Source organism: Oncorhynchus tshawytscha, linkage group LG06, assembly GCF_018296145.1.
Source record: "Oncorhynchus tshawytscha isolate Ot180627B linkage group LG06, Otsh_v2.0, whole genome shotgun sequence".
Classification (NCBI taxonomy): Eukaryota; Metazoa; Chordata; class Actinopteri; order Salmoniformes; family Salmonidae; genus Oncorhynchus; species Oncorhynchus tshawytscha.
Genome location: NC_056434.1, coordinates 20,502,163 through 20,529,086, shown reverse-complemented (window position 1 = coordinate 20,529,086; position 26,924 = coordinate 20,502,163). Strand labels below are relative to the sequence as shown.

General features: G+C 40.7%; 1 protein-coding gene across 1 annotated transcript; it reads right to left on the bottom strand.

The window, feature by feature from the left end:
• Nucleotides 1-2,380: 2,380 nt before the first annotated feature.
• On the bottom strand, nucleotides 2,381-26,448 carry mef2b (myocyte enhancer factor 2b). The gene is made up of 9 exons (XM_024412506.2): nucleotides 26,192-26,448; nucleotides 10,366-10,449; nucleotides 10,048-10,251; nucleotides 9,603-9,737; nucleotides 9,152-9,341; nucleotides 8,114-8,259; nucleotides 3,741-3,852; nucleotides 3,550-3,658; nucleotides 2,381-3,194 (listed from the first exon to the last, which is right to left on the bottom strand). Exons 2-9 carry the CDS (start codon nucleotides 10,417-10,419, stop codon nucleotides 2,867-2,869), a joined length of 1,278 nt encoding a protein of 425 aa, XP_024268274.1. The 5' UTR covers nucleotides 10,420-10,449; nucleotides 26,192-26,448; the 3' UTR covers nucleotides 2,381-2,866.
• Nucleotides 26,449-26,924: the final 476 nt, after the last annotated feature.

Sequence of the window (26,924 nt, the reverse complement as noted above, 5' to 3'; positions counted from 1 at the left end):
TATGCAGTTTTATCTGAATACCATCACATTGCACTGCATTAACTTGTAACTTTTGCCATGGAAAATCAGATAATTAATTGCTAGTAGTAGCACTAATGGCTGATTCGTTCTGCATTGTCTTGCCTTCAGAGTGATAGTGTGAAATACGTTGACCTCTTGTGGACTAAGGAGTCACTTCAATCTACACACAAACCCACAAGAAGCTGAACGGATACAAGATCATTTTACATGAACTATTTTCATGTGACTTTTTAAACATTAAATTGATAAATGAAACAATAACACGCCACAAATGATCTGCATAAAACACAAAAATCATTAAAAAATATATATATAAAAAACTCACACGAGCAATAAAATGTGTCTTAATGTTTTTTTTCCATAGACAAAAGTTAATTTATGCAGTTTATTTGATAGGTGTCTGATTGTCAACATACCCTATTCCTATTGACCCACTGAAAATGTGTTTCCTTTTCAGGAATGAATAAATAACTGGAATTTATTTAAACAAAATACAACAGTGCTGAAAGTAGTAAAGCTCAACTTTATAAAATGGTTATAGTGAAAATGGACCTTGAGCATCACAAGCAGGAATAGATTGAAGATGTATGATGATGACTAGTAATGATTCTTATACACCATTATATGCTAAATGTTGGCTTGTTTTGGATATTGCTTCACAAATAATTAAATTGAATTGAACACAATATCCATTTATAAGAAATAAAGCACATGTTACATTCCCTTTAGTCTTAAATTTGTTATCATTTTGCATTACTAAGGCCAGTGTCCAAAAATAAAGACTTTAACTATGTAGTATATAGTAAAAACAAACAGCTTTGCTCAGTAATTTTCTAGCCTTAAAAAGCAACACTAACCCTGTATAATGGAACCAATGATCCAAATCCCTGAGAGACTTATTGATGCACAGATTTTAAATACAAAAATCCATAAGTGCAGATTGCATTTTTGTTTTTCTTTAATCAATTCCTATCCAGACTAACTTCCCACTCACTATCACAGAGGGCGTGCCACTATGATAGATGAGTAGAACCTTGGTGCTCCCTAATCGGTCTCCTGTGAGCTGACCACTTCATTGATTTTGGGCTAAAGGCTAAAGCATTAAAGTTATATACAGTGACTCCGAAAAGTATTCAGACCCCTTGACTTTTTCCACATTTTGTTACATTATAGCCTTATTCTAAAATGTATTAAATAGAAAAAATACTCAGCAATCTACACACAATACCTCATCATGACAAAACATATATACCTTATTTACAAACCAAGCCATGAGGTCAAAGGAATTGTCGGTAGATCTCCGAGACAGGATTGTGTCGAGGCACAGATCTGGGGAAGGGTAGCAAAAAATGTTTGCAGTGTTAAAGGTCCCCAAGAACACAGTGGCCTCCATCATTCTTCAGTGGAAGAAGTTTGGAACCACCAAGACTCTTCCTTGAGCTGGCCGCCTGGCCAAACTGAGCAATTGGGGGAGAAGGGCCTTGGTCAGGGAGGTGACCAATAACCCGATAATCACTCTGATAGAGCTAGAGAGTTCCTCTGGAGATGAGAGAACCTTCAAGGAGGACAACCATCTCTGCAGCACTCCACCATCAGGCCTTTATGGTAGAGTGGCCAGGTGGAAGCCACTCCCCAGTAAAATGCACATGACAGTCTGCTTGGAGTTTGCCAAAAGGCACCTAAAGACTCTCAGACCATGAGAAACAAGATTCTCTGGTCTGATGAAAACAAGATTGAACACTTTGGCCTGAATGCCAAGCGTCACGTCACGTCTGGAGGAAACCTAGCACCATTCCTATGGTGAAGCATGGTGGTGGCAGAATCATGCAATGGGGATGTTTCTCAGCGGCATTGACTGAGAGACGAGTCAGGATCGAGGCAAAGATGAACGGAGCAAAGTACAGCGATATCCTTGATGAAAACCTGCTCCAGAGCACTCAGGACCTCAGACTGAGGTGAAGATTCACTTTCCAACAGGATAACGATCCTAAGCAGACAGCCAACACAATGCAGGAGTGTTTTTGGACAAGTCTCTGAATGTCCTTGAGTGGCCGAGCCAGAGCCCGGACTTGAACCCGATCTAACATCTTTGGAGAGACCTGAAAATAGCTGTGCAGCAACGCTTCCCATCCAACCTGACAGATATTGAGAGGATCTGTAGAGAAGAATGGGAGAATCTCCCCAAAATACAGGTGTGTCAAGCTTGTTGCGTCATACCCCAAAAGACTCAAGGCTGTAATCACTGCAAAAGGTGATTCAACAAAGTACTGAGTAAAGGGTCTGAATTCTTATGTTAAAAATGGCTAAAAACCTGTTTTTGCTTTGTCATTATGGGGTATTGTGTGTAGATTGATGATTTTTTTTTAATTCCATTTTAGAATAAGACTGTAATCTAACAAAATGTGGAAAAAGTCAAGGGGTCTGAATAGTTTCCGAAGGCACTGTAACTGGGGACCTGAATGTAAAGTACTACTCTGAAACACAGTGCTCTAAGAACATGGCTAAATGACTGAATCTCCCTTACCCTCTGCTCTGTAGCTCAAACAGGATGAGAGAACTACACTGATATGTGGTTTGACATACCCTCTGACCCCAACACACAGACAAACCAACAAAACCCAACAACACACCCAGCAATATATCAGGATCAGAGAGGCAGTGACACATCTTCATCACCCACAAGGGAGAGTCCAGCCCAGCTCTAAGGGGGGTCTTTCTTTCCTCTGGGATGATGTGAATTAATGAACCTCATCTCCCCATCCTCCTCTCTCTGTGAGTGGGCAACCATGTGGCAGGCTTGCTTTGGCTTGAAGGAGGGTGGATGGTGTGTGGTAGTCACTGCCAACTATCTCTGCCACCCATCGCTAATTTCTAATTGCCTCAGGGGCAGCCCCCCTTTCTCCTCTGCCCCTTGCTGAGCCGGGTAGGGAAAACCTCCTTTGGGGAATTCCTCTCTCTCATTGGCTGGGTAAGGTTCCTGGGGTGTGTGGCGAGCAGAATCGGGGGTGCTCATTGGAGAGTGCTGCCTCAGATGTTGCAGCGGCGGAGAGGTCGCAGAGCAGATGCGCTCCGGGGAGGCTCGCTCTGATTTGATGCTGAGGTTGAGGGAGGGGTGAGGAGGAGTGGTGGGGGTGGAGGCCTGAGAGGGAAAAGAGCACCCTCCGCTGGACATCCTGGTACACAGCAAGCAGACAGAGAAAAGGGAGGAGAATATGCATCACATAGAGCGGGGGTATTCAACTCATACCCTACAAAGTCCGAGGCCTGCTGGTTTTCTGTTCTACCTGATAATGAATTGCACCCAGGTCTAAATTAGTCCCTGATTAGAGGGGAACACTGAAAAAACGCAGTGGAACTGGCTTTGAGGTCAAAAGTTGAGTTTGAGGGACATAGAGCATGAAATAAATCTCCACATGCTATTTTTACTATAAAGGGCACTAGAAGACTCATCACAACAGTATCATGGTCCATCCTTGTTCAATGTTTAACACTTAGTAATTGAGTAAGGTTTCATATCAGTGGTCTTACGCTGGGCTGAGGTGGGGTACATGTTGCTCCTGCTGTTGTGCCGTCTGCCACGGGTTCACTGTACCACGCTGTAGACTCACAGCATGGGAGAAACCTGGGTGGCTGTAGTCTGGGACAGAGGAGAATGATTATTTTATATCACTAACTAAGAAGCACTTACAAATGTCAGAAGAGCAGAGCTGCAGTCTTACCAGATGGTCCAGCAGAGAGGCCGTAGCCCCCAAGATTCTGGCCCAGCAGACCTGCCTTCCCCATGGTCAGCATGTGGTTCCCTGGGTGCATACCCTGGTACAGTATGCCTCTCTTAACATTACATGGAGAGAGAAGCAGTTAATCAGTTCAAAACATTATAAACTGGGTGGTTCGAGGCCTGAATGCTGATTGGCTAAAAGCCGTGGTATATCAGACCGTATATCATGGGTATGACAAACCATTTATTTCTACTTCTCTTATTATGTTGGTAATCAGTTTATAATAGCAATAAGGCACCTCAGGGGTTTGTGATATATGGCCAATATACCATTGTTAAGGGCTGTGACCTAGCACTCTGCGTTGCATCTTACCTAAGAACAACCCTTGGCTGTAGTATATTGGCCATATACCACACACCCTCAGGCCTTATTGCTTAAATACAGGCCATGTGAGTAAGTGTGAGAGTGAGAATTATAGTGTACAAGCGTGAGTGTGGTTGGTCCTCTGATTGGCCTTTTGTAATGACATCGTCATTACCCTAATCTCTGATTGGTCTCTTCATAATGACATCATCATAATGACATCGTCATCACTCTGCTCTCTGATTGGTCCCTTCATTATGACATTATCATTAGGACGTCATCATAACTGGGGCTGTGGCAGTCATTGAATTTTGTCAGCCGGTGATTGTCAAGCAAATAACTGCCGGTCTCATGGTAATTGACCTTTAATGAACATAAACACATTTAGCATCTCCTGGCTTCCACGCATAGCCTACAAGCAAGCCACTGATGCAGATCTTTGGAACATCTACATTTTAATAAGTCAAATAAATCCATTTAATATATTCTACACCATCACAATGAATCCATTATTTATTTTAGACAGGTCTAAAGAAACATGGTATGAAGAAAATGTTGTATATTTCAGAAGAACAGAATAGCATACTCTGAGTTGTCCTTGTGTTAGTCCTGATCTGGCTATGCAATATGGCTGTGGGCTACACTAGTTCATTTATCAGACAAGAATTGCTTAGAATTACATGGCATTATTTTATAGTATGAAGAATACAATTGAACATAGCTGAATAAAATAGAAAGGATGTTTTCTCCAAACGATTTCTGAGGGCGTGCACACATGCGGCTATTCTGTATTGAGTAGTTAACAAAGAAATAGGTCCCTCTATATGCTTAATTTAGAGCTATTTATGCAACTTTAGTTGTCATACAAACATTGAGCTATATGTTTAGATTTTGAATACGTTCCAAGGCTACATGAAGCGACTCTAATGATGATAAAAGTTGCATGAAAGGCATGAGCTCTGCATCGTTTCTTGCACAGGCTGCACAGACTTCATCAGTCTCTCATTCACAAGTTGTCAAGCACTTGATAATGCCTCAAATTTCTTGACAGAAACCCCCTGGTGTGGCTGTAATGCCCCCTAAAAGAATAAATGCCTTATGCGGCCAGTGGCCGTTGTGCCCTTGGGCTGAATATAATAATTATAATTCACTTCTCCTGGCTACATGTTCCGATGCACCTCTCACTCACATGGCTCTCTCAGATATCACAATTCTTATAAGCCAATGCCCGTCACATTATCGGGTTCTTCTCACAGGCTCCACAGCTCCAAAGTAGGCTAAAAGTGAAGACAGACACATCGGGGATGCAACTGTGAGCGTTCTTCTTATCGAATTCCAAGGCGCATATTTAAGATGTTAGAAGAACTCTACACATTTATTTTTCGTCAGCCAACAAGATGAGTAGGCCTCACAAACAGCAAAAGCATTAGCCTATGTCAATCTACTATCCACCATAGTACAACGGTTAACGTATTCTATTGGTCAACTGACAGGTGACAGGTGTACGTAATGAAGGGCAGCCTGGCACCAGAGAGGGGAAGTGGAGGCAGGCGTGACAGTGGGATGCGATAGATCCCAAATTAATACAACCACTCACATCAAAAACCTTTTAAAAGAGGCTGATGCAACAGATTAGAACATGTATCTTACAATGCTGATAAAATATTAGGCTATTTCTTCACATTATAAGCGCAGCAACACCAGTTGTGAGCGGATGAATGTGCTTAATTTTAAGAAGTTATATGGCCACTTTAGTTGTGTTACAAACCATATCAAAACATATAGGCCCATGGGCTAGGCTACATGTGGTGTGGGACTATGATTTATTGCCTTACTGCACACTGTCACGCCCTGGTCTTAGTATTTTGTGTTTTCTTTATTATTTTGGTCAGGCCAGGGTGTGACATGGGTTTATTATGTGGTGTGTTTTGTCTTGGGGTTTTAGTAGGTATTGGGATTGTGGCTTAGTAGGGTTATCTAGAAAAGTCTATGGTTGCCTGAAGTGGTTCTCAATCAGAGGCAGGTGATTATCGTTGTCTCTGATTGGGAACCATATTTAGGCAGCCATATTCTTTGAGTGTGTCGTGGGTGATTGTTCCTGTCTCTGTGTTTGTTTGCACCAGATAGGCTGTATAGGTTTTCACGTTATGTTGTTTTTGTATTGTTCGTTTTTTTCATCGTCATTAAACATGTATCAAGAATACCACGCTGCATTTTGGTCCGACTCTCCTTCACCGCAAGAAAACCGTAACACACACAAGCTGGGCATTATTCACAAATGATAATATATCATCAACAAGTGATAGGCTAACATTGTCACCCATCAGACTATTCTTGATTTAATCTTGTCTTTACATATACAAAATAATAATTGTGTGAAATTAATTTTGATTTAGAATGGACCATTATCATGCACCTGTCTCGGGGCAGGGGAAAAAAGACATGTCATCTATATCCTTACAGTGCATTCGGTATTCAGACCTCTTGACTTTTTCCCCATTTTGTTAAGTTTCAGCCTTATTCTAAAATCTAAACACAATACCCCATAATGACAAACCAAAAACAGGTCTTTAGAAATTTTAGCAAATGTATGAAAAAAATTAATAATGAAATATCGCATTAACATGAGTATTCAGAACCATGTCCAATCAATTGAATTTACCACTGGTGGACTCCAATCAAGTTGTAGAAACATGCCCATGAGCTCAATTTCAAGTCTCAAAGCAAAGGGTCTGAATACTTATGTTAAGGTATTTCCGTTTTTTTATTCATTTGCAAAAATGTCTAAAAAACGGTTTTCACTTTGTCATTATGGGGTATTGTTTGCAAATGAAAAAAATGTATTCTATCCATTTTAGAATAAGGCTGTAACGTAACAAAACGTGGAAAATGAGAAGGGGTCTGAATACTTTCCAAATACACTGTAAATAGCAAATGTAGGACGCTTATTCCATGGTTTATTTTCATGCCAGCCAGATAAGCTATTCTCCTGCTGTAAAGCAAAGCAATGTGCTTAATATTAGGAGTTGAGAAAGTTGAGAAATAAACTGATGGGATCCTCCTTAATAGAGGTCATCAAAACTCTGTTTTCTTATGCAATTGCATAGCCTACAGAAATGTTGCGCAACATGAGCTCATGAAGTGTTTGATTTGATTTTCGAATACATTTGCATTGATGTCAGAGTGACTAGAGGGACAATAGAGTGCTGAGTACCAGGCAGTTATCAAGTTTGGTAGACTACTATTGACCATCAGCAGCATCAGAGCTTGGAGAAGCCTAGTTACCGTGACTAAGAGATTACATGGAATTTGACTGCTGTCATGCCTCGTGACTGCCGGTGTGGTGGTAATATGGTCACCGTAACATAACCCTGATCTCTAATTGGTCCTTTCATAATGACATCGTCATAACCCTGCTCTCTGATTGGTCCTTCATAATGACATCAACATAATGATACTGTCATTACCCTGCTCTCTGATTGGTCAATCATAATGACATCGTCATAACCCTACTCTGATTATTCCATCATAATGAAATCACCATAACCCTGCTCTCTGATTGGTCCATCATAATGACATCATCATAACCCTGCTCTCTAATTGGTCCTTAGGTAATGGCATCGTCTTAACCCTGCTCTCTGATTGGTCCCTTCGTAATAACATCGTCATAACCCTGCTCTTTAATTGGTCCATCATAATGACATCATCATAACCCTGCTCTCTAATTGGTCCCTAGGTAATGGTATCGTCTTAACCCTGCTCTCTGATTGGTCCCTTCGTAATAACATCGTCATAACCCTGCTCTTTAATTGGTCCATCATAATAACATCCTCATAACCCTGCTCTCTGATTGGTCCGTTTGTAATGACATTGTCATAACCCTGCTCTCTGATTGGTCCTTGATAAGGACCATGAGTGATAGTGAAACTATATTCTATAGCCTGCAGTACTGCAAATCCTCCTGCTAACCTCTTGTTATGACTGACAAGTAGGATTTAAGAGATCCTTACAGCACTGTTGAGGTTGGCGCGAATGCCACCCATACCAGGGTGGCTCTCTGCCCGCCGGTTGTCATTGCCCAGGTTCAAAGGGGGAGGAGTCTTCATCTCCAAGGCCCGGCTCAGGTTGCCATGGGAGAATATGGAGTAGCCAATACCTTTACAGAGAGAAAAGAAATAGGAAGTGAGAAACAAGATGTGGGTAGAATAATGTTTCACTCACAGACAGTACACTCATTCACTCTCTCTCAATCTCTCTCACTCACTCCACCTGTAAAACAGAAGTTCTTTTTTAGGATTAAACTTTATCTCTTGTAGACATGTGGCACTTCAGATTACCAAAACGTACATTGTTAATGTTAACCTCATGATGAAAAATGTATTCACACCTTGATAATAACTACATTAAGTCAGTAAGCATAAGCATTTTTTTTTACATATGTTTTGGTCTGATATGTATTGATAAAAAGGGAAAATTACAAACATCATAATGTACAGTGTAAAGCATTTCAAAATGCAGCGTTAATTGACTACATAGTTCAGCTGCAATGTCAAACCATTGAGTGGCATCCCTACTACTAACTATAGAGTATGAAAAGTGGAGTTGAGCTCAACTGAGATGACCAGCAGGTGCAACACACTCACTGCTCAGAAACCAAAGATCAGCCTCCAGACGCTGTTTCACTCGTGGGGGGACTGTTTCACACAGCACGTAAGCACGCACACACACACACACACACACACACACACACACACACACACACACACACACACACACACACACACACACACACACACACACACACACACACACACACACACACACACACACACACACACACACACACACACACACACACACACACACACACACACACACACACACACACACACACACACACACACACACACACACACACACTTCCTGTTTGAACAGCCAGCTGCACAGCACTGAGGTGGCCTAACATTCTGTAGGCAATCAATGACAAGAATGGTACCTCTAACCCTCTAGGAATGTTTGCAAAGAAGAACTAGGGGGCCAGGTCTTACCTGAGTGTGGAGACATGAAGGTAGCGTGGCTGTGGGGCCCTGCAGGGCTGACTGAGCCTGGTCTGGGGCCCAGTGGCTTGAAGGCAGGGGGTCTGTGGGAGCTCAGGCTGGGGTTGGACGAGTTGGGGTATCCATTCTCACAGCCAGCAGTCACCAGGAACTGGGCCTCGGGTGAGAGCAGGGAGGGGGCCTGAGGAGAAATATGGGAGAGTGTCTGTTTCAGTTGAGATCAGAAAGTTAGGTCTATTGCAGCTGCATTGTACTGCTAAAGTATCTCTTTAAGTACAAAATGTGCTCACTGAGTCAAATGAATGGTTTGACCGTTCAATAGAATCATTTTCTCAAACTGCCATTCTTCACTGAATACAATAAATCAATGAAACAGCTTTAGTCCATTTACAGCCTTTGGCTCAGACAGCATGTGTCTCATAAGACAAGTGTGAGTAGTTACATAGTAGCGCTGGCGGGCTAGGGAGAGGTCCATGCCCTCGCTTAGTGGACCGAACTTCTCTGCTGCAACCTGCATGGGCTCCTCAGTGTCCAGCAGCTCTGTCCCGTCCAGACCCAGGCCTTTCCTCCTCAGAGTCTACAGCAACATGACAGAGAAAAGAGCAGCACACAGACATTACCTCAAGGATACCACAGCCTGTTTATACTATTGCCTCTTTGGGATGACCTAATGATACAGAAGTGGGCTGTACCAACATTGTTTTTTCAATGCGTTATAGGGTTGCCCAAGTAAGCATTTCATAAGTTTAAGCATTTAAACATCAAAGCTATCTCAACTTCATTGGGAATTAATGTAATTGGAACCTTGGACATAACAAATGACTATACATACATACTGTATAGGAGAACATGTTGAGTAATGTGTGGACCTAATAATGTATTTATACCTCCATTATGTCTGTGTTGGTCCTACTCTCGTGAGGCTCGCTGTACTCTGTGTACTTGAGTAGGACCTTGTCCATGTCAGTGCTGGCGTACTGGAACAGACGGTTGGTGCTGTTGAAGATGATGAGGGCAATCTCACAGTCACACAACACACTCAGCTCATACGCCTTCTTCATCAGGCCAAACTTACGCTTGGTGAAAGTAACCTGGGGACAGAAACATATTGGTTCAATGTATTATTTATTATGTGGGACTGTTTAACTAAACCATGGCAAATACAATAATGATGGAAAGTGATAGAAATAATCAAAGAGTTGTACTTGTCTATTCCGCTGGTCCAGGATACGAGAGATTTGTATTTTTTTCCTTCCCATTGTGATCGCAGTCTGACAGGTGGCTTTACACTGTGAAAAAAGATCACATTTTCATCAAAACTCAATCATTTTAACTCATCACCTTTTCATCACATAATAGAGAGAACATTTCACCAGGATATCCCATTGCGATAAATAATCTCTTGTAGATCTCATGGCAACATCAACAAACAATTACACAATCAAACCTGACAAACTTTCAAAAAGCAAACCATATGGTTGAGACCACTGCACTTTGGTATTTTATTAGGATCCCCATTAGCTGTTCAAAAGCGGCAGCTACTCTTCCTGGGGTCCACACAAAACATGAAACATGACATAATAAAGAATATTAATAGACAAGAACAGCTCAAGGACAGAACTACATACACATAAAAAAGGCACACGTAGCCTACATATCAATACATACACACAAACAATCTAGGTCAAATAGGGGAGAGGCGTTGTGCCGTAATTCTTTAAACCAGGTTTGCTGTTTATTTGAGCAATATGAGATGGAACGGAGTTCCATGCAATAATAGCTCTATGTAATACTCTACGCTTTCTTGAATTTGTTCTGGATTTGGGGACTGTGTAAATACCCCCTCTTGTGGGGTAAGTGTGTGTGTCAGAGCTGTAAGTTGACTATGCAAACAATTTGGGATTTTCAACACATTAATGTTTCTTACAAAAAGAAGAAGTGATGCAGTCAGTCTCTCCTCAACTCTTAGCCAAGGGAGACTGGCATGCATAGTATTTATATCAGCCCTCTGATTACAATGAAGAGCAAGATGTGCCTCTCTGTTCTGGTCCAGCTGCAGCTTATCTAGGTCTTTCCTTGCAGCACTCAACCCCAAGACTGAACAATAATCAAGATAAGACAAAACAAGAGCCTGCAGGACTTGCTTTTTGGAGTGTGGTGTCAAATAAGCAGAGCATCTCTTTATTATGGACAGACCTCTCTCAATCTTTTCACCCATTTAATCTATATGTTTTGACAATGACCGTTTACATTCTAAGGTAACGCCAACTAATTTAGTCTCCTCAACTTGTTCAACAGCCACATCATTCATTACCAGATTCAACTGAGGTCTAGAACTTAGGAAATGATTTGTACCAAATACAATGCTCTTAGTTTTAGAAATGTTCAGGAGCAGTTTATTTCTGGCCACCCATTTGAAAACAGACTGCAACTCTTTGTTAACTTCTTATGTCTGGGGGGCAGTATTGAGTAGCTTGGATGAATAAGGTGCCCAGAGTAAACGGCATGCTACTCAGGCCCAGAAGCTAAGATATGCTTAGTATTAGTAGATTTGGATAGAAAACACTCTTAAGTTTCTAAAACTGTTTGAATGATGTCTGTGAGTATAACAGAACTCATTTGTCAGGCAAAAATCTGAGAAATCTGAGGTTTGTAGGTTTTCAAGTCTTTGCCTATCCAAGATACAGTGTACATTTGATCCGATTGCACTTCCTAAGGCTTCCACTAGATGTCAGTAGTCTTTAGAACCTTGTTTCAGGCTTCTACTATGAAGGGGGAGCGAATAAGAGCTGTTTGAACCAGGGTTCTGGCAGAATGCCATGAGCTAAGTCTCGTGTGGCCGTGAGAGCTAGCTCTGTTCCTTTTCATTTCTAAAGACAAAGGAATTGTCCGGTTGAAACATTATTGAAGATTTATGATAAAAACATCCTAAAGATTGATTCTATACATCGTTTGACATGTTTCTACAAACTGTAATATAACTTTTTAGATTTTTCGTCTGGACTTTGTGCTCGCGTTGTGCATTTGGAGTACTGAACTAAATGCGCGGACGAAAAGGAGGTATTTGGACATAAATTATGGACTTTATTGAACAAAACAAACATTTATTGTGGAACTGAGATTCATGGGAGTGCATTCCGATGAAGATAATCAAAGGTAAGTGAATATTTATAATGCTATTTCTGACTCTTGTTGACTCCACAACATGACGGGTATCTGTATGGTGGCTGAGCGCTGTACTCAGATTATCGCATGGTGTGCTTTTGCCAATAAGCTTTTTTGAAATCTGACACAGCGGTTGCATTAAAGAGAAGTATATCTTTAATTCTATGCATAACACTTGTATCTTTTACCAACGTTTATGATGAGTATTCCTGTAAATTGATGTGGCTCTCTGCAAAATCATCAGATGTTTTAGAGGCAAAACATTACTGAACATAACGCGCCAATGTAAACTGAGATTTTTGGATATAAATATGAACTTTATCGAACAAAACATACATGTATTGTGTAACATGAAGTCCTATGAGTGCCATCTGATGAAGATCCTCAAAGGTTAGTGATACATTTTTTCTCTATTTCTGCTTTTTGTGACTCCTCTCTTTGGCTGGAAAATGATTTTCTGTGACTAGAATGTTTTTCTGTGACTAGGCGCTGACCTAGCATAATCAGATGGTGTGCTTTCGCCTTTTTGAAATCGGACACAGTGGTGGGATTAACAACACGTTTATTTTTAAAATGGTGTATAATACTTGTATGTTTGAGGAATTTTAAATATGAGATTTCTGTTGTTTGAATTTGACGCCTTGCACTTTCACTGGCTGTTGTCAAATCAATCCAGTTTACGGGATTTCAGGCGTAAGAAGTTAAGGGTTTCAGTGACTTCATTAGCTGTGGTTGCTGATGTGTATATGGTTGAATCATCAGCGTACATGGACACACATGCCAGTGGCAGGTCATTGTTCAAATTTAAAATAGTAGAGGGCCTAGAGAGCTGCCCTGTGGTACAACACACTTTACATTTGACATTAGAGAAGCTTTCATTAAAGAAAACGCTTTGAGTTCTGTTAGATAGATAGCTCTACATCCAAGATATGGCATAGGTTGAAAAGCCATAACACAAGGTTTTCAACAACAGGTTATGCTCAATAATATCAAAGACTACACTTAAATCTAACATTACAGCTCCCACAATCTTCTTATTATCAATTTCTTTCAACCAATCATCAGTAATTTGCGCCAGTGCAGTACATGTTGAGTGCCCTTTTCTACAAGCATGCTGAAAGTCTGTTGTTAATTTGTTTACAGAGAAATAGCATTGTATTTGGTCAAACACCATTTTTTCCAACAGTTTGCTAAGAGCTGGCAGCAAGAACCAGCAAAGGCCGCTTTACCACTCTTGGGCAGTGGAATTACTTTTGCCTCCCTCCAGGCCTGAGGACAAAGACATTCCTCTAGGATCAGATTAAATATATGACAGAGAGGAGTGGCTATAGAGTCAGCTACTATCCTCACTAGATTTCCATCTAAGTTGTCAATGCCAGGAGGTTTGTCATTATTGATTGATAACAATCATTTTTCCACCTCTCCCACACTAACTTTACAAAATTCAAACTTGTAATGCTTTTCTTTCATTATTCGTTTCTTTATGTATGAATACCATGGCTCACTGTTCGTTGTTTGCATTTCCTGACTAAGTTTGCCCACTTTGCCAATAAAATAACAATTAAATGGTTTTGTGATGAGTAAGCCATCTGATTTGATAAAAGATGGAGTTGAACTTGTCTTTCTGCCCATAATTTTATTTAAAGTAAATGTTTTTTTCCATAATTTTTTACATCATTGATCTTGGCTTCATAATACAGTTTCTTCTTTTTGTTGAGTTTAGTCACATAATTTCTCAATTTGCAGTAAGTCAACCAGTCAGGCAGGTGTGCAGCCAGTCTTATTAGCCACTCCTTTTGCCCAATCTTTTTTAACCATACAGTTTTTCAATTCCTCATCAATCCATGGAGCCTTAACAGTTCTAACAGTCAGTTTCTTAACAGGTCCATGTGTATCAACAATTGGAAGAAGCAATTTCATAAATTCATCAAGTGCAGGATCTGGATGCTCCTTATCAGACCAACAAATATTTTTAACATCATCCACATAAGTCACAGCAAAATCTTTTGTATGATCTCTATACTCTATTTTAGGCCCATCTTTTGGAACTTTGGCTTTCCTGGATATAGCCACTATATTGTGATCACTGCATCCAATGGGTATGGATACAGCTTTAGAACAAAGTTCTACAGAATTAGTAAGAATGTGATCGATACATGTGGATATCTCATTCCTGTAGTGTTTGTAAACACCATGGTAGGTTGATTAATAACCTGAACAAGATTACAGGCACTGGTTACAATGAGAAGCTTCCTGTTGAGCTGACAACTTGATGAAAACCAGTCAATATCCAGGTCCCAAGAAAGTAGACCTCTCTGTTCACATTATATACACTATCAAGCATTTCACACAAATGATTTAGATACTGACTGTTAGCACTTAGTGGCCTATAGCAACACTCCAAAAGAAAAGGCTTTAGATATGCCGAGAGTCCTGCAACCACAACACTTCAATAACACTTGACATAAGATCCTCTCTAAGCATTACAGGGATATGGATTTGAATATATACAGCAACACCTCCCCCATAAGCATTTCTGTCTCTTCTATAGATGTTATATCCTTATATTGCTACTGCTGTATCATCAAATGAATTATCTAACTGAGTCTCAGAAATGGCTAATATATTCATATTATCTGATGTCAGCAAGTTATTGATTTCATGAACCTGTCATGTCCTGACCATAGAAAACCTGTATTTTCTATGGTAGAGTAGGTCAGGTCGTGACTAGGGGTTTTTGTTCTAGTTTATATTTTCTATGTGGGGTTCTAGGTTTAATTTTCTATGTTGATGATTTGTATGATTCCCAATTAGAGGCTGGTTATCGTTGTCTCTAATTGGGGATCATACTTAAGTAGCATTTTTTCCACCTGTGGGTTATGGGATATTGTTTATGTTAGTTGCCTGTTATCACTGCATTGTCTTCACGGTTCGTTTATTCTTTATTTGTTTTGTATTTTCTTAGGTTTAACTTGTTTCATTAAAAGTATGTGGAACTCTACGTACGCTGCGCCTTGGTCCGACCATCATTATTACGAACAACGTGACAGAACCTTATTTCTAAGGCTAAATATATTATTTTCAGCCCTTTCCTGGGTAGCTTATTAGAGATAGACATAATATGTAAAAGAGCAAACAAAGCAAGAGAACAGTCTCTGTGCAGGGTAGGTCCATACACAGTGCTGTCACTCAACCGTATCAAAATAAGAGCACCAACCACCATACAGTATGGGAAAATGTCATCTGTTTTCTTTAACCCTTCCCCCTCGTCATGGCAGCCTATTTATTTATACCCTGATGAGGCGATAGGGGCTAAAGTTAGAGCAGGCCCATGCAGGGCTGGCACTCCCCTAGTCTGGGTTACCCCAGGACCAGTGTACACCAGCCAGCTCCCTGTAAGGTCGAACACAGGCCCTGGTGGAATACAGCAAAATAAAATAAAGTGTGTTTTAGACCACCCCCTCTTCTAAAGTGTGTTTTAGACCACCCCCTCTTCTAAAGTGTGTTTTAGACCACCCCCTCTTCTAAAGTGTGTTTTGCAAACCACCCCCTCTTCTCCCATGTTCAGGCAGATGTCACAGAGAAACATTTTTTAAGACCTTTTTTTCCAGTTTTAACCACAGATCATAGAAACACGCCGTTTTCACATACAGCGGTACCAGAGCGCCAAGTCTAGGACCAAAAGGCTCCTTAACAGCTTCTACCCCCAAGCCATAAGACTGCTGAACAATTCATCAAATGGCCACTGGACTATTTACATTGACATCACCCGCTCCCCTCCATTTGTTTTGTACACTGCTACTACTCACTGTTTATTATCTATGCATAGTCACTTCAGCCCTACCTACATCTGCACTGTTGGTTAAGGGCTTGTAAGTAAGCATTTCACAGTAAGGGCTATACTTGTTGTATTCGGCGCATGTGACAAATAAAGTTTGATTAGATTTTTTTCCTTCGACCGCATGGTTTTGTTTTTGCTCTGACATGCACTTTCAACTGTGGAACCTTATATAGACAGTTGTGTGCCTTTCCAAATCATGTCCAATCAATTGAATTTACCACAGGTTGACTCCAACCAAGTTGTATGAACATCTCAAGGATGCTCAAGGGAAAGAGGATGCACCTGAGCTCAATTTCGAGTCTCATAGGAAAGGGTCAGAATACTTATGTAAATAAGGTATTTGTGGTTATTGAGTTTTAATACATTTGCAAAAACTGTATAAAAACCTGTTTTCGCTTTGTCATTATGGGGTATTGTGTGCAGATTGATGAGGAAAATTATATATTTCATCCATTTTAAAATAAGGCTGTAATGTAACAAAATGTGGAAAAATGGAAGGGGTCTGACTACTTTCCTAATGCACTGTATTATAGACACTGGTATGGTGCTGAAGATAATGAGTTTGAGGTTGAAATGTTGCGGAGTTGCCCTTTAAGGTACAGTATACGCTTGTATTGTTAGCACACCAATAAGTTACAGATCAAGAAATCACATTCGGCACCTTACTGCAAAGTAACTGATAACAATACCGGTCGTATATCACACAAAATGTTTGTGTTTTATTGATTGAGATAAGTTGATTGTTGAGATCAGAAAGTGAGGCCTATTGCAGCTCTCTGCATCCCTATCCTCAGCTGGATTGGCCGTAGCTGCAGGCTGTCTAAGCAGCTGACTGAACTGTACTGTCTCTACTGATGCAAAGCCCAGAGGAGTATTCCCCTCGTTTTCCTCTCAAATTGGGCATGTATGACCTCCTCTATATTTAGAGGTCACATCCAAATTGTGAGTGAACGGATATGGTGCCGGTGTTCCCACGACCCCCAGAGTCCCCCAGAGTGCCCGCTGCCCCCTCGCCCATGCTTGGCACACAGGCACTATGGGCATTTCTGAGGAATCCACCTCTGTGCACCTATCATTACCTTATAAAGTATCCACTGGAGTCAGCCTCTACAGACAAGACACTCTCACTTATCAAACTGTAAAACACAACAGAATCAATGTTTTCATTCATATATCGTTGGCACTCACAAAATGTTCTATGAATGAAAACTCTTTACGAATAATACCGCTTTATTAAGACTGACAGAATTAGAAAGAAGACAAGTCTCATAAATCTATAGTGCAGCGTACTAGTAACAGATACTGGGCCAAATTAGTAGTAACTGCTCTGATATTGGATTGCATAAAAACAAGACATCCACCAAGAACACACCAAATGACTGCACCATTTATGATTGCATCACCTTGCATTGTACTGAATGAAAATAACTGTGGCGCCATTACACTATACAACCAACTGTAGTGACATCCCTCCCACCCTGTCTGTTGGGATGCATTTTGCAGGAGCCCAGTGGGCAGAGCTGGGAGGATTGTCAGTTGATGTGGCGCACCTGGGAAGGCTTGGCCTACAGGCTATTAAGGGTGAACACATCAGCCAACACTCTCTCTTCCCTGACTGGCAGGTTGGCTTCCACCACCTTTTGGGTTTTTAGTTTGTTTTCACCACACACTACTGATCCTACATTGTTTATGTTATATTTTTGTATTTAGCATTATTTAGTTTAATACATGTATTACTTTTAACATTTAAGTCAGGCGTGGTTTATTTTTGTTGTTACGAACTATGAGCCAGGCCATAACACTGTACATGAATACACTCTATAAAAATGATGGGCTAAAAACAACCCAATTTGAGTTATTTGGTAATCCAGCACTGGTTAAATAGTGGACAGAACACAGCTTATTTTGACATAGCTAATTGGGTTGCGTGAATAACCCAACATGTTGGGATGTTGGGATTACCCAAACATGGGTTAATTTAAGCATCATTTGGATATGTTTTACTCTCATGCTGGGTTGACCTAGCAGCTGTTTCTTTTTTAATGCAATCTTTAGTGTATTTTCATGAGGTGTGGCTTGTAGGGGCGTGGCTTTCAGCAAGCTCGTATTGGCAACCAATAAGAATAAATGTAGGTTAAGTTTGCATAATGCAAAGTCAATTTTTCCTTCTTTTTTTTTTTACACATTCTTCTTTAATATTTTGATTATTTATTACGTATTATAATAAGATATACCACCTTATTGCATCCCAACAATGGGATTTACATAGACTTTCAGGAAGAACATACACTTCTGTAAGCATCATTGAAACTACAAAAAATGTAATATCCAACCTTCACATGTGACAACATTTCCCAAGAGAGGATGGCTTTCACTTCAGCAGAAATAAATTCATGAACTTATTTGAGGAAAAGATCATGATTATTAGAAAGCAAATTACAGACTCCTCTTTAAATCTGCTTATTCCTTCAAAGCTCAGTTGTCCTGAGTCTGACCACTATTGTTTTCACTATATATTTGACCTCTTGGGGATGAAAACATAATGTTAACTTTCACTGCTATGCGGATGACACACAGCTGTACATTTCAATGAAACATGAAATATGAAAATTGCCCTCGCTAGAAGCCTGTGTTTCAGACATAAGGAAGTGGATGGCTGCAAACTTTCTACTTTTAAACTCGGACAAAACAGAGATGCTTGTTCTAGGACCCAAGAAACAAAGAGATCTTCTGTTGAATCTGACAATTAATCTTAATGGTTGTACAGTCGTCTCAAATAAAACTGTGAAGGACCTCGGCGTTACTCTGCACCCTGATCTCTCTTTTGACGAACATATCAAGACTGTTTCAAGGACAGCTTTTTTTCATCTACGTAACATTGCAAAAATCAGAAACTTTCTGTCCAAAAATGATGCAGAAAAATTAATCCATGCTTTTGTTACTTCTAGGTTAGACTACTGCAATATTCTACTTTCCGGCTACCCGGATAAAGCACTAAATAAACTTCAGTTAGTGCTAAATACGGCTGCTAGAATCCTGACTAGAACCAAAATAATTGACCATATTACTCCAGTGCTAGCCTCCCTACACTGGCTTCCTGTCAAGGCAAGGGCTGATTTCAAGGTTTTACTGCTAACCTACAAAGCATTACATGGGCTTGCTCCTACCTATCTCTCAGATTTGGTCCTGCCGTACATACCTACACGTACGCTACGGTCACAAGACGCAGGCCTCCTAATTGTCCCTAGAATTTCTAAGCAAACAGCTGGAGGCAGGGCTTTCTCCTATAGAGCTCCATTTTTATGGAATGGTCTGCCTACCCATGTGAGAGACGCAGACTCGGTCTCAACCTTTAAGTCTTTACTGAAGACTCATCTCTTCAGTGGGTCATATGATTGAGTGTAGTCTGGCCTAGGAGTGTGAAGGTGAACGGAAAGGCTCTGGAGCAACGACCACCCTTGCTGTCTCTGCCTGGCCGGTTCCCCTCTTTCCACTGGGATTCTCTGCCTCTAACCCAATTACAGGGGCTGAGTCACTGGCTTACTGGTGCTCTTTCATGCCGTCCCTAGGAGGGGTGCGTCACTTGAGTGGGTTGAGTCACTGACGTGATCTTCCTGTCTGGGTTGGCGCCCCCCCTTGGGAGATCTTTGTGGGCTATACTCGGCCTTGTCTGAGGATGGTAAGTTGGTGGTTGAAGATATCCCTCTAGTGTTGTGGGGGCTGTGCTTTGGCAAAGTGGGTGGGATTATATCCTTCCTGTTTGGCCCTATTCGGGGGTATCATCGGATGGGGCCACAGTGTCTCCTGACCCCTCCTGTCTCAGCCTCCAGTATTTATGCTGCAGTAGTTTATGTGTCGGGGGGCTAGGGTCAGTTTGTTAAATCTGGAGTACTTCTCCTGTCCTATCCGGTGTCCTGTGTGAATTTAAGTGTGCTCTCTCTAATTCTCTCTTCCTCTCTTTCTTTCTCTCTCTCGGAGGACCTGAGCCCTAGGACCATGCCTCAGGACTACCTGGCATGATGATTCCTTGCTGTCCCCAGTCCACCTGGCCGTGCTGCTGCTCCAGTTTCAACTGTTCTGCCTGTGATTATTATTATTTGACCATGCTGGTCACTTATGAACATTTGAACATCTTGGCCATGTTCTGTTATAATCTCCACCCGGCACAGCCAGAAGAGGACTGGCCACCCCACATAGCCTGGTTCCTCTCTAGGTTTCTTCCTAGGTTTTGGCCTTTCTAGGGAGTTTTTCCTAGCCACCGTGCTTCTACACCTGCATTGCTTGCTGTTTGGGGTTTTAGGCTGGGTTTCTGTACAGCACTTTGAGATATCAGCTGATGTACGAAGGGTTATATAAATACATTTGATTTGATTTGACAACTATGCAACAAAACAGATGAACAGGAATGACATTTACCCTCATGGGTGGTTAAAAAGAACTGTCTGAATGCCACGCCCCTACTAAACTACGCCTCGAGCCTACTGACCCGCTGGGTCAGATCTCAATAACCCAGCACTAATAACCAAGCAGTTTTTATAGAAAAGAACCCAACTAAGTGAACCAACGCCTGCAACCCAGCAGTTGGGTCAACCAAACAAACCAGCAGTTGGGTCAACCAAACAAACCAGCGTTTTTTTGGAATGTAGTAGGCCTACATTTTCTTCTGCAGAAAATAGTATCTCACCTCAGATGTAAATTAAGAGAATAGAGGGAAGTGGGCGATCTGAGCTAAAGAGAAGCTAGAGATCTTTATCACATAGGGGTTTACAAAAAGTTCCTTTCTCTCAGATATAACTTCTCACCACAAACAACCTCCCCTCTCACACAGCCAGGCAAATATAGCATTTACCTCCCCTAACGGTGAGGACTTGGCCTTCTCAGAGTGGTTTTGAATGTTTCTCAAAACACTACTGCCAGCAAATCCGCACACGCCTAATGTCACCTACTTCTGGATAATGCAGTCTGTATGACAACTGCTGCTCAAGGTCTCAAAAAGGCTAAAAACAGCTAAGTAAGACAGCAATGTAGCTGTCAGCAAGAGTTTCACTGTCTGTAAAATCATTGGAGTGTTGATGAGAATATACATTTGGCTGCCTTGGGAGCTAATGACCACATTTTATGGTCTTAATTTCCGATGACCCTATACATACACTTTTTTACACTCCAGAGATCCTGGTATCTACGACCAGGACCAGCTATGATCCTTTATTGATGTCACTTGTTGAATGAACTTCAATCAGTGTAGATGAAGGGGAGGAGACAGGTTAATAAAAGATTTGTAAGCCTTGAGACAATTGAGACATGGATTGTGTATATGTGTCATTCAGAGGGTGAATGGGCAAGACAAAAGATGTAAGTGTCCTTGAATGGCGTATGGTAGTGGGTGCCAGACGAACCGGTTTGTGTCAAGAACTGCAACGTAGCTGGATTTTTCATGCTCAACAGTTTCCTGTGTGTATCAAGAATGGTCCACCACCCAAAGGACACCCAGCCAACTTCACACAACTATAGGAAGCATTGGAGTCAACATGGGCCAGCATCCCCGTGGAACAGTTTCGACACCTTGTAGAGTCCATGCCCCGATGAATTGAGGCTGTTCTGAGGGAATAGTGCAATAATTGCACACATACAGGGTCTACAGCTCCTAGGGACTGTGAGCAGCTTCCTCTGACATCTTCCCGGAGGCCAGACAGTGGAAACGAGACCATTACACACTAACAGAGCAGGCCTCTAACACAGTCAGGCTCTCTCTCCCAAAGACACCCTGCAGTCCCTGGAGACAGGTAAAGACTAATTGCTGAGTGTCTCACTGAGACAACACGGGGTGAACACCAACAACAAACTGTTGTGTCATTACCAGTCAAAGCTGTAGCACTACTTCATGAGTGGGGGACTTGATACAGAGGCGTTACTTCTCACTAACACACTGAATGTTAATTCCAGTGAATGTTAAATGGGAACTTACTCATGAACACTGATACTTACTGTATCTTTACACGACGATCATAACTGTGTCATGCACATTCCATCAAAAATAAATATGTTTTGTGCTAATGTTTACTCTTTGCAATAACTATATATTTACCCTTTTAGGCGTATAACTTTGAATAGAGAAGCATAGGTTTAGGTTACAGTATGATCCAACTACCATACCATATTAGCTTGAAATAAGCATACAAGCAGAGCATATGGCACCTGACCAGTCCAAAGCCCAACACATTTTTTCGGTATTAGTTGTTGATGCTTCTGCCAGTCATTTCAGCTCAATGTCAAGATGAGAAACCAGGTCTCAAAATAGAAGGCAGGAATCCTATTTGCATAACCCAATACATAAAGCCCCTAAGCCAAGGCAACCATGCCGACGCAAACATTTATTGACTCTACACAATTATCATCAACAAACCTCAATTATAAAAATTGGAAATGTAAAAAAATACTTGTGAGGCATGAAGATAACACTTAATTTATTGCTGAATGTATCACACATTAAGGTTTGCATGAAATCTGGGATAAAGACAGAAATCTATATTTTTTATATAGTATAAATTTGTGAGACTGATTTATGGTTGAAAAATCAACATTTTACCCCATGTGTATTTAAAATCTAGTGATATAGCAGGGTCAGAAAGTTCATACGCTTCGTCATATTCAATCACTCCCTGGCTGGACCTTTGCAAAACTGAGGTGTGAAAATATTTGGCTAATTTTAACTGGAGATAATTTAATTTCCTGGATATTTTGGATTGAGACAGAATAGAAACATACTATGGGTAGGACAACTAATTTTTCTGGACTGGCTTTGGGATTTTTGATGACCACAGTAGTGTCATGTCAAGACTATACTGTCATGTCTCAGCTTAGAAAACTTCAGAGAGAGACAGTGAGGTACTCATGATGACTGCACAAGGGGCAACAGGTTCAATACTGAGTGACCACATTTTGTGGTTTTATTATGAAACGAAGAGGTCAAAGATGCTCTCTTTCAGAACAAACATATTGCTGTCCATGGAAAAGCAACTTGACCACAAGAATAACAAACACAGAGGTTGTCAAGTCATGCAAATAATTTGAACTGTTCAGTATGCAATAAACACATACAGTGCCTTGCGAAAGTATTCGGCCCCCTTGAACTTTGCGACCTTTTGCCACATTTCAGGCTTCAAACATAAAGATATAAAACTGTATTTTTTGTGAATAATCAACAACAAGTGGGACACAATCATGAAGTGGAACGACATTTATTGGATATTTCAAACTTTTTTAACAAATCAAAAACTGAAAAATTGGGCGTGCAAAATTATTCAGCCCCTTTACTTTTAGTGCAGCAAACTCTCTCCAGAAGTTCAGTGAGGATCTCTGAATGATCCAATGTTGACCTAAATGACTAATGATGATAAATACAATCCACCTGTGTGTAATCAAGTCTCCGTATAAATGCACATGCACTGTGATAGTCTCAGAGGTCCGTTAAAAGCACAGAGAGCATCATGAAGAACAAGGAACACACCAGGCAGGTCCGAGATACTGTTGTGAAGAAGTTTAAAGCCGGATTTGGATACAAAAAGATTTCCCAAGCTTTAAACAACCCAAGGAGCACTGTGCAAGCGATAATATTGAAATGGAAGGAGTATCAGACCACTGCAAATCTACCAAGACCTGGCCGTCCCTCTAAACTTTCAGCTCATACAAGGAGAAGACTGATCAGAGATGCAGCCAAGAGGCCCATGATCACTCTGGATGAACTGCAGAGATCTACAGCTGAGGTGGGAGACTCTGTCCATAGGACAACAATCAGTCGTATATTGCACAAATCTGGCCTTTATGGAAGAGTGGCAAGAAGAAAGCCATTTCTTAAAGATATCCATAAAAAGTGTTGTTTAAAGTTTGCCACAAGCCACCTGGGAGACACACCAAACATGTGGAAGAAGGTGCTCTGGTCAGATGAAACCAAAATTGAACTTTTTGGCAACAATGCAAAACGTTATGTTTGGCGTAAAAGCAACACAGCTCATCACCCTGAACACACCATCCCCACTGTCAAACATGGTGGTGGCAGCATCATGGTTTGGGCCTGCTTTTCTTCAGCAGGGACAGGGCAGATGGTTAAAATTGATGGGAAGATGGATGGAGCCAAATACAGGACCATTCTGGAAGAAAACCTGATAGAGTCTGCAAAAGACCTGAGACGGGGACGGAGATTTGTCTTCCAACAAGACAATGATCCAAAACATAAAGCAAAATCTACAATGGAATGGTTCAAAAATAAACATATCCAGGTGTTAGAATGGCCAAGTCAAAGTCCAGACCTGAATCCAATCAAGAATCTGTGGAAAGAACTGAAAACTGCTGTTCACAAATGCTCTCCATCCAACCTCACTGAGCTCGAGCTGTTTTGCAAGGAGGAATGGGAAAAAATTTCAGTCTCTCGATGTGCAAAACTGATAGAGACATACCCCAAGCGACTTACAGCTGTAATCGCAGCAAAAGGTGGCGCTACAAAGTATTAACTTAAGGGGGCTGAATAATTTTGCACGCCCAATTTTTCAGTTTTTGATTTGTTAAAAAAGTTTGAAATATCCAATAAATGTCGTTCCACTTCATAATTGTGTCCCACTTGTTGTTGATTCTTCACAAAAAAATACAGTTTTATATCTTTATGTTTGAAGCCTGAAATGTGGCAAAAGGTCGCAAAGTTCAAGGGGGCCGAATACTTTCGCAAGGCACTGTATTTGTTGCAATTGAGCATCTGAAATATTTCAGTATTTTACAGAAAACTGTTGATTCTTAAATATTCTACTTTGAATACATGTTTTTCTTTATGGATCCTAACCACATAATGTGTGTATTTCTATGGTTGTTTGCACACTCTCTGTTGGCAATGCTTGGATGCAAGTTAAGATTTTTGCAAAACTGAATGAGATTAAAGTGTAAGGATAAAGCAAATGCATTTAAACAGCCACTGGACCAGATTCCACTTAACATATTTGCAGCACAGAGAATCTTTCCATCAGGATAGAAAAGCTTGCCTCCCTATTGTGACAGTATCATTTACACCCACTAAGCCACTGGCATCATCTACAATAGATGTAGTGCTTACAAAAAACAGTGTATAAATGTTCTCTAGCATTTAGAAATGCACCATAACATATGCATTACTTAACAAAATGTTGTACATGCAATGGGAATGAAATAACAACACACACAATACACCCCTCACCCCAAATATCCATTATTTATGCACACTATAAATGTTATATTTGTCAGTCATTATTATGATGTGTAGATAAATTAGCTGAAAGTGTCATGTCTTGTTGGGTATACTTGGGGCATTACTCTTGCTATCCCTTTCCTTTCATCTTCAATTCTAACACAAATATGATCTGACTGAGGTATGACTCAGTGGAATACAGCTATAGAATGAACATGTATTACTATTTATCATGCAAGCATTAGCCTAGGCCTACTTTTTCCATTACTTTTACTTCATTGGATGACATCTCACTTTTCAACTGCTCGAACACTACTATTAGCTTCTTGCTAACATTTTGAAAAATCATATATTTGATCCTATCAGGGGGTTATAACTATCTATCTCTTTCCACCAAAATGAAACCATCAATAAAAACAGACCTACTGGTGATTGCCCATTAAATGTAACAAGTGAAATACTGTGTCAAGCACAGCATACGCAGGCACATGACAGTCTTACGTAATTATACAACTGGGCAACAGCACTATAAATACAGCTGTGAGGCCTGCGTGTGTTGTTGCTAATAATAAATAAGACTGCCAAATAATGACTGAATTGCTGACGTCATTCAAAAATACTCGGTTAATAATAGCCCTGTCCCAGAGTTAGGCATTCCTAAGTATCTATCTAAGTTACTTACATAGTAATAGCATGTGACTATGCAACAACTTACAGTATCCTCAGAATATAACATGTATTTTAGGCAACTCGGAGAGTAACTGTGTTAAATGTTGTTTTGACAGAGGAAAACAACAAAGGTATGCGCTTAGCTCACCTATTCTTTGATGTTTCTCCAGTGTCACGTTTTTCCCTTTTTCTTTACTGTAGGCTCTGCGTTTGACCCGGTATTTACTGAGAAATACGACAGCAGAGTATATTACTAGTTTGTTTCCTGTCTCAAAATTATTCAAGAGCTCTTCGTCCTCGTTGAAGTGAAGAGAATACGCAGTTCCGTTGCTAGAGGTGTCCACTTGATGCTAGAGGATGATGATTCAGGAGCGCTCCTTCCAACATCGCGCACATCTCCGGCAGCAACAGCTGGCTGCAGCCCATTTGTAAATTACCATATATACCGCCCCCTCGGCTGTGCCCATTGGCTTAGCGCTGATACACTCATCCGCCTCCGCTAGCCAACATTTCAGTTGACGAGAGACTACAGAAGAAGGCTACAATTCAATGAAGGCTGTCACAACTGATGCCCCAAATAGTGTGTGTTAATATGACATGCTTGCTTCTGAGTTTTTATGTTATTGTTAGATGTGATATTTTCATCATACACATTACTGTACATGACAAGACATGGACATGTTATATTATAACACATGGGAATAAATTAGGAAAATGTATTATGAGATTAAAGAGCAACTGGCACTAAAACCCAACTAATCATTTTGAAAACGGCCCAATTGGCATCAAAATGAGTCAGAAACATGTATTCTAGTGTCAAAATGTACTAAAAAGTGTAAATAGGATAATTTTGGTCATAAAGTCAGTCTCGTCTAAAACGT